Source organism: Ascaphus truei, chromosome 4 (assembly GCF_040206685.1).
Source record: "Ascaphus truei isolate aAscTru1 chromosome 4, aAscTru1.hap1, whole genome shotgun sequence".
NCBI classification, from domain to species: domain Eukaryota; kingdom Metazoa; phylum Chordata; class Amphibia; order Anura; family Ascaphidae; genus Ascaphus; species Ascaphus truei.
In genome coordinates, this window is record NC_134486.1 from 411,736,605 (window position 1) to 411,749,322 (window position 12,718).

At 46.9% G+C, this 12,718-nt stretch overlaps 1 protein-coding gene across 4 annotated transcripts in view; it reads right to left on the reverse strand.

Annotated features, from left to right (window-relative positions):
- The window catches only part of DNAH8 (dynein axonemal heavy chain 8), a 1,091,167-nt gene that overhangs the window by 581,839 nt on the left and 496,610 nt on the right, over positions 1-12,718 (reverse strand). For all 4 annotated transcript variants that reach the window (XM_075598772.1, XM_075598771.1, XM_075598773.1 and 1 more), the window contains one exon: positions 8,582-8,743. In XM_075598772.1, the coding sequence (XP_075454887.1) occupies positions 8,582-8,743 (162 nt within the window). The remainder of the gene's footprint in view (positions 1-8,581; positions 8,744-12,718) is intronic.

Below are 12,718 nucleotides of genomic sequence, written 5' to 3' on the forward strand. Positions count from 1 at the left end.
CAGCAGTAATTATGGAGGTTTGCCCTCACACCCTGGTGAGGTGCCCTATGTATGGATGGGAGTGGTCACATGCTCTGAATCCATGATTAGTGATGTCAGAGTTGTGCCAGCCCCCAGAGGATACATAAGGCACAGCACTGCTAAAAGTTAGTGGGTTGGAGGAGTCTGAAGTATGGTTCAGAGGTTGTTGCAGAGTTGGTTGTAGAAGGAACAAGTCTGAGTACTGCACCGACACACTTTATTCGAGCAAATACCCAGTATGTACCTGGCAGATACCTGGAATGCGCCGCTCCTCACCTCTGACAAGCCCCGTTGCGTTTGCCTTCCCAGCCTGGGTTCATGCCTGGCTGACGGGCGGCTGATCTGTTAAATGATAATGATTAGGATTTAATAGGCTGCAATGCTTCGCGTGTCTACCAGATGGCATAAATTCATGAATTGTAATGCAGTATATATATATAGCCAGCGGGAATAAAATGCTTCAATCCCTGCCTGGAAAATACCTCAATGCACTCGGGCAGAAAACAGTCACAAACCTCAATACACCCGGGTATACCCGAATTCGTGGGACTAGCCGAGCTCGAATAAAGTGTGTCACCAGTGTACAGACTTGGGAGAAAGCAGCTCATGAGACGGTGACCAGGGACCTAGCACAGGGACTATCTCTCTAAGGGGAGATAGGGAATCCACCAATTAGGGAAAAGACACCTTTCAAAGGGAAGTGCGTGAACATGAGCGGGGCACTGTGAGGGGCAGATGGCCCGCCGCAAGTCAATAAAGATGATCTTGTTAAATCATACCCTTGTGTGTAAGTGTGGAGTGATTACATAGAGGAGTGCACCACAGAGGAGTTCCTCACCAGGACCATCCACAAGCGGACCCTGGGATCCTGATGAGGTGGAGGCGCTGCACTGGATATAGGTAGGACTCATGCACACTACCTCAGCTACCTGTCTGGGTTGGCAATCCCCACACAACATCATACGGGAGACTCAGGATTTCTGTTGCCAACAGGTGCACCACCAGACACTACACTGTAATGGGGACTGGTTAGACCACAGGGGCCAATGTGAGATTGGGTGGGTCAGGCTAGGCCAGAAAATCCGTTACATTTGGAGGCGCTGCTGAGATAGACCTGTCAACAGGACAGGCTTTTGCTAGGTCACTTGGAAACAGGGAGAGTGTCTGCTGCCACTTTGTGCTGCGTTGGGACGGACCTAGGGGTAGTCAGGGGGCTGATGGAGTTTGTCAGTTCGCAGGGACGACCTAGGGGCCTGAAAGAAGTTGGGGGTTTGGAGCCGGGCTATAGCTGTCCTAGTCACCTTGAGGCAGTGCTAGTTGGTAGGATGCCTAAAGGGATATCCTGTTAACGTGGTCAGGAATTCTGGAGAGGGTCTGCACTAGGCTAGCCAACAGTAGGTAGACGCCCAAGTACTGCATGGAAGAGCCAGAGTACTCTAGCCCATTACAGACCACTTACCGAAGGGAGCACAGACTGGGAGGAAGGAGATACAGCAGACACAGATAGAGTGAGCCTAGCCTGAGGTAGTGCAAACACGAGTCTAGCCTACATTAGGTACACAAGGTGGTGCATCAAGGTAATCTTTATTGTACCGGTGTGGTAGCTGCCCCGCAGAGAGGAGCTCCATGTACAATAATTCTAAGTACAGTGAAAGAATGGCGACCGTAAGAATGGAGGATCCGCGCGGTGCGGAAGGTCCAAGATGGCGGACGGAGGATAATAGAGAGAGCGCACATGGCGTGTGTGCGGGTGAAGAGCATGCTAAGGAAATTACTTTCACGAGCCTGCTGTGGAGTGGTGCTAAGGTTGTGGCCGCGCCGTTCTGGTCCTGCCTAGGGCCGCGGAGTATTACTCCGGATGATAGCGAGGAGGACATTGTGATTGTGGGAGGTGGAAAAGTAGGATCTGCTTGCCAGCCGGTGAGCGCTATACAAAAAGCTACCTCAGTAGCTAAAGTGATTCGAAAAGCAAACCAAGATGGCGGCTCCTGCTTCCCTGGGAGACCGCGTGGGCTCGTTGCAGAGAAAACTGCATTCGCAAAAGTTGCAGACAGTTGGCCGGGATTGGCGTCAAAGAAAGAACCCCACCCTGTTGGGGGTAATGGCGCGAAAGCTGTGGCCGCGCTCTCCAGGACTGTGAAAGGTGCGGCCTCAATTAAAGGACATCCTATTGAACTGTGGGACCCGCCCATAATTGCTACTAGTGGGGGTGGTTTCCAGCTGTGTCAGATGAGGGCGGAGCTGGTCAAGGGAGTGGCTGGCAACTCAACCCCTGATTGTCAGTCGCGCGGAGCCAGCTTACAGAACAGACCGTTGCTGCAAGTATCTCCTACTAAGACAATGGCCTGTCCACAAGAAGCGACTACGATGGTCTCCACTCAACCCTACTCGGCACCAGGAGGCTTACTGGTGATTCGGGTGGCGGGCACTGAGACTGTGGTGTGCCTCTGTCTACAATGCAGGCTACCCGGCGGTACCGTGGGCACGGCGGCGCTCTGTCCGCAATGTGGCACACAGTACTTGTGGCCTATGCCTACATTTGTGCCCATCCAGACTATCGAACCCACAGTGGGATACGGCCAGGCTGTCCGCCGGGTCCCCCGGTGCACTGTGGAAAGAAAGTGCGGATCCCGGAGAATGGGGATCGGGGCCTTTGTTAAAGCCGGGCCCGAGGAGAAAGGAGCGGTCGGTCGGCGTACCGATCGAGAGACAAAAAGGCGGTCGCCACGAACGGTGACCCCGAGCAGAGTGGAAGCGGATTCCTCCGATGAGGAACCCAGAGTGTCGTCCGGTGCAGTGATCCGGCCTGTGGCAGTATCCTGTGGAGAAAACGGGAGGAGACTACCACTTACCAGGAGTATCGGTGAGAGGAGTCGGGTGTCGCCAGTGGAGCGGAAGGCAGAGAGGCGAAGTCCTTCCATTCCTGGGACCGGCGGGTCCAGCGGTGACGGGCGATCCACGCCCACCCTGCGGAGCGGTAAGAGCAGCCCTTGTTCTCACCAGGCTCCGGTGACGGCATCTGTGGAGGAGAGGCGGTGTCAGGCCCAGGCGGCGCTAGAGAAGGCAGCGGAACTTCCGGATGTCGTCCTGGAAGAAGAGATTCCGCGTGGGGATCCATCTCAAGATAGCGGAGTTTCCGGTTCCGGTGATGACGTCACTTCCGGCGGAGGTAGCGGAACGACCGGAGAGATGAAAACAACGCCTCCGCGATCGGGCAGTGCTTCCCGATCATCTGTGACAACAAAGAGCTGGCAGGCTGCGAGGAGAGTCGAGAAGGGTGAGGCTCAGCCAGCGGAGAGTCCTCGCAGTGATTCTGGACAATCTAAGGGTAGAGAGCGGGTCGGAACCCCGCGGATACCATTTGCCCGTCCGTACGCCCAAACCCATGCCCTAGATAAAGCCCCTGTCCCAGTCACCTTTTCCCGTGGGTCCACGTCCAGTTTGGGAATGTCGGGAGGGTCCCAGGGAACCGGTGAGGAACGGACTGGGGAGAGACTGGCGAGTTATACGTCCGATGATGGGTCGGTGGGTGGAGGCTATTCTGGGGAGGCATCTACGTCTAGTTGGAGCCCTAGCGTGGCTATCGTGAAGTTGGAGGAAAGGCCAAAACGTGTGGGGTGGCCTAAGTCCCGATCTACTGGGACATCGGGAGTGTCTTCCTGGGGGGACACAGAGGAGGGAGAATCCCTAGAATCCGAGCCCGAGAAGGTTAGGGAGACCCGGTGGTGGGCCCCATTATTCGAGGGTTATGTGGGATGGATGGACCGCACTCGGTTCCTACTACAAAGGGAGGATGTAGTAGACTACTGGTGGGCTAGAGGGGAATTTACGCCGGAAAAACAGCAAAAGGAGATGCAGGAGCGGTGGTTTCAAATCTGCCACGGCAGTATAAAGTCCAAAGGGTCCCAGTATACTGACAGACCCCGTGGACCCAGACGAGCCCCTGTCTTGGGTGTTACCAGGGAGAGCAGGGAACGCTAACTTAACAAGGTGAAGCCGGGCTGAGAGGGCTATTACCGCCCAGTACAAATATTCCCATGGCCTGGAATATCCCTACGTTCCGGAACCTCTCATGCAGGAGATTGAGGACAATAGGGACAGATGGTTTCGAGAGACCATAGAGGAGTATATGGTCAATAAGGGGGGTGCCATTAAGGGCAGCAGAGCTGAGGAGAGGATAGCGCACCTTATGCGGGTGTGGAGTATAGGCAGGAGTATCTATAAACATAAAGTGGTGTATCGGCCTGAAAGGGGGTCGTCCCGTGATTATAGTGTGACCGTCCTGGACATGGGGGGTCGGGAAGTTAAGAAACCCGATCCTCGTCACTATTATTAGGGGGAACAGGATGGCTGTTGCGTAAGTTAGTGGCTGCTGGACAGGGCTTGCTTGGCGCAATAATGTTGTGAAATCTGTCAATGTTGTGACTAATTATGTGTGTCATTCATTTTACAGTGCTTCCTGAAGAAAGGTACTTCAAATTTAGGTCCCAGCCGGGGCCGGTGGGATTCACCAGGGGGAGAATGTAACCATGCTATAAAATGGATTACAGTCATCTCTCCTGCTGACAGTAAGGCCTGGTAAGTTATGGGCATGCCAGCAGTAATTATGGAGGTTTGCCCTCACACCCTGGTGAGGTGCCCTATGTATGGATGGGAGTGGTCACATGCTCTGAATCCATGATTAGTGATGTCAGAGTTGTGCCAGCCCCCAGAGGATACATAAGGCACAGCACTGCTAAAAGTTAGTGGGTTGGAGGAGTCTGAAGTATGGTTCAGAGGTTGTTGCAGAGTTGGTTGTAGAAGGAACAAGTCTGAGTACAGACTTGGGAGAATGCAGCTCATGAGACTGTGACCAGGGACCTAGCACAGGGACTATCTCTCTAAGGGGAGATAGGGAATCCACCAATTAGGGAAAAGACACCTTTCAAATGGAAGTGCGTGAACATGAGCGGGGCACTGTGAGGGGCAGATGGCCCGCCGCAAGTCAATAAAGATGATCTTGTTAAATCATACCCTTGTGTGTAAGTGTGGAGTGATTACACAGAGGAGTGCACCACAGAGGAGTTCCTCACCAGGACCATCCACAAGCGGACGCTGGGATCCTGATGAGGTGGAGGCGCTGCACTGGATATAGGTAGGACTCATGCACACTACCTCAGCTACCTGCCTGGGTTGGCAATCCCCACACAACATCATGCGGGAGACTCAGGATTTCTGTTGCCAACAGGTGCACCACCAGACACTACACTGTAATGGGGACTGGTTAGACCACAGGGGCCAATGTGAGATTGGGTGGGTCAGGCTAGGCCAGAAAATCCGTTACATGTACATAAATGTTTTCACTAGCAGTAAACCATACACCTGTTAATGTTTTGAATTGCTATACATTGCTATACACTTTACATGTTTTTAAATTGTATTTGTAAATAAATGTTTTTGTACTTACTACAATAAAACAAAATGTTGATTTGTTTAAAATTGTTCCATTGTCTCCTTTTAGACTGTAACAAAATACAGTGTTTCTAGAACATACAGTACTGTCCAGGCATACTGTACTGTATACTGTAGGCATGCTCAGTACTGTACATCACAAGAGTATTAAAACAATACATGCTGTACGGGTATAGAATACACATATGTACTGGAATACATGTAGAATAAATGCATACTTTTTATTTTTCGGGTTTATTATACAGTATATATAAAAAAAATATTGTATCCGGTCTGAAAACAACAGCATACTGTTTCAGGTTTTCTATGAAGCTCTCAGTTACAGTATTCTATCCTAATCAATAACAACGGCCACTAAACTGTAGACTCCGGTACATAGTTTTTTAAATCCGATTCAGCAATGTGCATGCATTGTTACACAAAGCGATATTATCCATTGAAATCCCTCCATTTGCCGTTTTCCGCATGAGATGACAAAGTTTTCTTTTCTGAGGAAAAACAAAAGTACAAGTTTTACTGTAATGGTCAGTCAGCCCCCTAAAGAAGTTCCCACAGTCAGTCCCACCAATAATTTTCTCGGGGGGCGTCGCCTGTTCACGTACGCATGCGCCTACTGTAGATGTGATGACACGCATATGCATTTCAAGAAGGTTCCAATGCGCATGCGCCTAGCTTTCCACCAATTGAGCAGTATCTACTGTAGAAGCTGCTCAGCCAATGATATTGCTTACAGGAGAATCGCTTGACTGTGCATTGATATTGATATTTCAAAAACAGAATAAAATACGGCAACATTACTCACCATAGACTTTGCCAATCAGCTGGCGCCGAGCCACTGCCAGTCCCGTATTCTTGATTATACACGTAGTTGACAGGTGACAGCGGGACTACTACACCTGTAGTCAGCTGATCAGGCTGGAAATCGCTTAGGTACATGCAAGCTTGCTGGAATCTGTACGTGAAATCCGGCTCAGGCTGCAGGTATCCGGGCGGGGACAGACAGCAGGGGTTGCCGGTCACCAGGTTTTCACTGACAGTCGGACCGTTATTGGAAGCAGGCGGCGCTGTCGCTGGCGCATTGCTTGCCAGCGACTGACGTTTCTTTGTTGGTCTTAACATGACCTTTCTCCTTTTGAAGTCCACATGATCATAGATACGGTAAAAATCCGGAGATACACACCAATACCCTCCAATAACACCGGGATCAATACGAAAAAAACACGGATCGATACATAACTTTTTCCTTATTGCACGCTTCCACACATGAGCATCTGGTGAAAATTTGTAAAAGTCATAGTTTTCGATAAAATACTGATAAATTTGACCAACTGTTGCCATCTTATCATCTGTTGCATTAATCGCGGCCCATATTAAATAAGCAAACGTTCTGTCGGGTTTTTGGAACACGGACTGCGTTGGTGCACTCATGTCGGGACTCTCAGGACAATTACACTCCAGACACTGAGCATGTACAGTATTTTTTAATATGAAAAACCTAAATTGGTAGATTATTGTAACTTCTTCAGTACCAAGGCCAATTTACAATGGACCACTGTGGTATTTTTTTAAACACCTGCAAGTTGACACATTACTGAAGCGCATGCGCATTACAATTCATGAATATCTGCCACCTGGCGGATACGTGAAAAATTGCAACCAATTAAATCCGAACCATTATCAATAAACACATCAATAAACACCTCAACCGCGGATGACGCCGGCATGAATGCAACATGAATGTGGTATGAATGCGGCATGAACGTGGTGAAGTGCGGTGAAGTGCGTGGCATTCGGAAAAAATCCCCGAAAAAATTCGGAGATGTTGCAGAATAAAATGGGCCGTGGCTGTAAACTTAGAACCCTGGTCCCCAATGGGTTAAATGTGGACATTAAGCTTGGGGTTTTCCTGTCTTAGCTTTTGCGAAATTCCTGTTTAGATTGGATCCCTTTTATCTGTGCGAAAATAATTACAACACATTACAAAATATTTGGGACATTTTAGTTAAATCCCACAACCACACATATGGATTGAAGTCCTTTTAGATTTAAAACCATTTCAGTATATTTGAAAGATGTCTTATCCCTAGTTAAATCATCCACATTAAGGTGGTGGGATGTACTCACTGGTGATAGTCAATGTTAATATCATGGTGATTTTTAAGAATGATTCTAATACTTGTCTTTATGTCTCTGTTTTATACCAACATACTGTATGTTGTCTTCTATGATCTGTGTTAGTATAGTTAGGCTAGATTGAGATATGTGTTCTGTAAAAAAAAGTATAATGATGTGTCTATATCAATCTCTGTTAGCATTTTGAGTTTTTTTTAATTATTTTTATAATAATTTGTTAATATGTATGTAAGACTAAATTTGTATATGATATATCATGTATATGTTTCATTTATGATGTTTGGCTGTATTTTTAATCTCTATGTATAAAATGTGTCTTATTGCAATGTTTATTTACAATTTTAAGTATGCCCTCCAGTATAATCAGTGTTAACAATTTTGAAGGCAAAACCACTGAATCATTTCACAGATTGATCAATTACAGCTGTTACTCCATTAGAATTAGGATGGGTGTAGGGTATAAAAACGGAGCTAGTGTTGGTAGTAGCCATGAACACCTGACGAAGTTGTTTTTACAGTGAAACTTGTTGAGTGTTTTACTAGCCCCACCGGAGTCTCAGGAGAGGATCAGTGCAGGAGAGAGCGTCATTCCGGGTGTCGAGCGGCCACGACCTTATCCGGAAGTGACGTCACCAGCGGACGCAGTCCTGTGAAGTTGGGTGAGTGCGCGACTCACCCTACCTGTGGGAGTCGCTGAGAGAATTCCATACAATGCCTGTATTAACTGCCTCTATATAAGCCTTGATATTCACTTGTCCTTGCAATTCTACTCTATGGTGGTATTTTTTGTCTTCCTTCTCCATGGTACATGGTTCCCGCTCCCCTGCTGTGTGAACACAACTAGTAAATATGGGCCTTAATGTTTTTCACATTATTACAACAATTTCTATTCAGTGCAAAAGCTAACAGACACCCTTCTGTAAATACAGTACCGATAATTTTTTTAAGTTATTACAAAAAAAACGCAATAAATTACCTGTGCTGGATAGTGAGTTAGAAAGTTAAGAAGCTGAAATCCTGGTTCACAAATCTGATAATATGCTGATCTAATAACAACATGCAATGAAGACTGCTGCAGATGCAATAAATCTCCTAACCACAGTTCCACTGGACCCTTTGCCATCACTGGAGTGTCAAGCTAGAAAGAGAATAACATTATTTTATTCTATGATTATCATTTACTGTATATGAAAATAAAATATTAACACACTGTTTCAAAATATGTTTAATACATTTTTGGGAAAATCTACAAAGCTCTGTTAGTGACACAATGAGGCATTAACTTCCGTTAATGTCTCATTAAGAGCTAACGAGGATCTTCAAAGATTCCTAACAATGTGTTAAGAAGCTGTCTTAATGCTAAGACGGCCTACCGTTAACTTTAACAGACGTTAGTCCAAATGAGGTGTGGACCACCTCAAAACATCTGCAGCAGTCCATTAAAGTAAACAAGAGACTTAACGCTATGTTAGTGTAGGTCATGGTTATACTTGGAATTAGGAGCTTAGAGCACCTAACGCTGGGTAGCACACTTTTTTTTATCTTGTTCAGGGTTCTAAAGTGGCCCACTTTGGCTTTTTATATTGCCTTAGCCTAGACTAGGCCAAAAATTCTAGTCTAGACCTGTCTATTAATTCTGGAAGCCATAGTGGCAATAAAAACATGCATAAGGCAACCAAGAAGTTAATAGAAATACCCTTACAACCTTACCACTGATTGTATGTCATAGCGGTACAATATTTTTTATTTATTTTTTTCAGCGCGAGCAGGGAAAATTTCAGCGCGAGAAGGGAAAATTTCAGCGCGAGCATGGAAATTTAAAAAAACAAACACGTGTGCTGCTTGGGCCAATATTTACTCGCCCAGAGGTTAAATCCACCCGCCCCGGGCGTGTAAATGTATAGGATTGTCGAACACTGACAATAACCATAATTTGAGTAAGTCTGAACAATCTGCCATTAGAGCTGAAAAAGAATTCAGATATTGTCATCAGGATGACAGATAAGGGAGGTGGTATTGTTGTCCAAAATGCAAGTGAATATCATCTTGAACCGTGTCGCCTATTGGCTGACACAGCTTCTTATGCCTTGTTGGACAGGGATCCCACGTCCACTTATCTTTCAGAATTGAAACAGTTATTAGATATCGCTTTTGCTGACAATATTCTAAAAAAAAATGAATGAGTATCTGTATATCAGGGAACCCAGGATACCTATTATTTACCATATCCCCAAGATACACAAATCCTTAATGAGATCTCCCGGAAGACCGAGAGTGTCAGGGATTGATTCATTAACCAGCAATCTATCTCTCTATATTGACAGTTACATCTAACCCCTTGTGTTTGAATTGTCCTTATTTCTTAAAGACACAACACATATTATTCAGGTTCTGTCTGATATCAGGTGGTCTGACATGGCATCTCTTTATACTGTACGTGCATTCCTCATACTGGAGGGGTGGAGGCAGTAAAATACTTTTTAAACTCAATAAATAGTCTACTGAGTATACAGTGTGAGTTCATATTATCCAGTATTTTATTCATACTTCAACATAATTATTTTTTGTGTGAGTCCAAATTTTATTGCCAAATTTGTGGTACTGCCATGGGTACTCAATTTGCTCCATCGTTTGCCAACTTATATATTAGCCGTTGGGAGAAAGAGATTGTGTAGAGTCGGTGTGTCTCCTCCAAAGTTGATACTGTGGAGGAGATACATCGATGATATTATCATCATTTGGGATGAAGATATGGAATCTTTGACATATTTTGTTTCCGGATTAAATGCCAACAGTGAAAATGTAAGTTTCACAATGGAATTGTTGGGCCCTAAAGTATATATCCTCAGCCAGCACAGTGGCTTTAAGGGAGGCAAGAGCCCCAGCATCCGCATAGCTAATCGCTCCCTCTGCCAACTTGGCATTCAGCTGATTCTCCAGGAGGAGTGTCAGCTCTTGGGAGTGCCTGATTCACTGGCCTTCCTGCAGGGGTTAAGACCCGCTTCTGAGACTGTGCCCCCGTGGGCACACCATCTGCCTGGGTGCTCAGTACCGTGGCCCAGGTTGCCCAAGCCCTCTCCCCGGGGGGAGGAGGGCAATGAGTCCCGCAACGCTCTCTACTACTGGGCAGAACTGCATTCTCTGCTCTACCGTTGAGTTTGGATGCAACAGGGAATAGAGTGTGAGCAGTTCCCATGCCGTGGTGAGAACGGCTTCAGGGGTAGCCACAGGAGGGTTGAGGTCCCCCTCCAAGACATTCTTTAGGGGCTCACTCTCTGGGCTCACAGTCACGCCGGTAGTGGCCACAACAACTACCTCAGGAGTGAATTCATGCCAATCCAACTCCCTTTCTAGGGACGCCCTAGGCTGCCTATGCACTGGCAACCTATAGCTTTTACATTGGGCAATCACGGCTGCCCGTCTCCAGGACCTCTACCATCCAGACCGAAGCGCCCGGGTAGTAGCCGCAGCTACTACCCTAGGAGTGCAGTCAGCCCCGCAGGCTTCATGCCACTCTAAGTCCTGGCATAGGACAACCATGGATCTGCCGTAGGTAGGCAACCCATACTGCTCACACCGGCCAACCACAGATGCACGATCCCAGGACACATACCTTCCTGTTGGGGACCACATCTTCTCTTTTCAGGTACTATTAACCTAAGTGACACTGAACAGTGTGATTCCCTGCTTTGTATAGCGTGTTTTCCGACACTACTTGTTTTGAGAGCTTGCACTCCACAAGCTCACTTTATCCTATAATTCGCCGCAGGAAGTTATAGTGCAAAGCCCTATGGTCCCGCCGCTGCCACCAGTAAATAAGCCTGTCATGGGAGACCAGGCCAAATACACCTTTATATTTAAGGGATCAGTCACAGGGCAAAACAGGCAGTAAAATAAATTGCGGTTTATTTGGATAAGACCTCGGAAACACACAGAAATAAAGAGATACAGAGAATATACACACTTACTGGGGTCTGGGGTTAAAAATAGGCTTTACTAGGTGCAAGGCGCCTGCTTCAGCAAAGGCTTACCTTGATAGGATACGAACAACTCCCCAGCAGGGGACAAACCTGTGCACAGCGAAGGGATGAATGAATAATCAGAGGGATTTATTTAGATAAAAAACATGGACAAAGAAAGCACTGATACAGTCACTCTCTGCTATATTATTTGCTAATTTGCTAATTATTTGCTATACCAGACGCCCCCCTCTCCAGCAGCCCAATTTCAAAGTCGTGAGTACTATTACCCATTGATGGGTGTTCTGTTACTACACAGCGGAACTTCTGCCTTATTTTCTTATCTGTGAGTGACTCTAGAGCACCGGTTTCCTAGAGCACAATTTGCTCTGATATCTTTCTTACCTTGATAGTACCCTTATCCTGGACTCCTGGACCGAAAAAAAGCCTGCTGGCTGGGCCTCTCCATGCTTCCCTTTGTGAATAGATCAGAAGCACCTTTGAGAGGCCCGCCAGCAGCTGCTTGTCTTCCAATCTCCAAAAGGAAAAAAAGAGTTATGTGCTACACTGCACTCCCTTATATAGGGCTTGCCCCCTATCGAATACATTGCGGGAGGCTCAGGTATAGGGGGAAAAAAGACTTTCTAATCTAGATATCCTGTTCACAGCCCTTCCCCCCCCCCCCCCTTGCCATGTGCTACAACCTATACCTGAGCTGGTGGCATTGAAATGCTAATTCACATGTGGCTGCCTTTTGTAACCAAACTGTTTTTTCTTCACAGGACAAACACAAAATGCATTGTAGTTTTAAAACACAGAAAAACTAACATTTAGTACCAAGAGCTTGCACTCCACCATTTGCACCTACAATGTGGGGGGTTCTAAAACCTACTGTAAGACACCAGCTCTTATACCTGACTGGCAGTCAATACAGGTTAAAATATCCCCCCTTTTTCCTCATGTTCCAGAAGTCTCTGCCCTGCAGCTATTTCTCATAAGAGGCCACCCATACAAGGCAACCCACTTATAAGCTTGCACAGGCAGCTACGGGCCCATGAGTCAAAGGGGAATACACAGAGAATTCATTAACTAGCCCACTGGGCTTACACAGTTAACCCCACACACACAGTTCCTAGCTTATAACCCTATGGGGG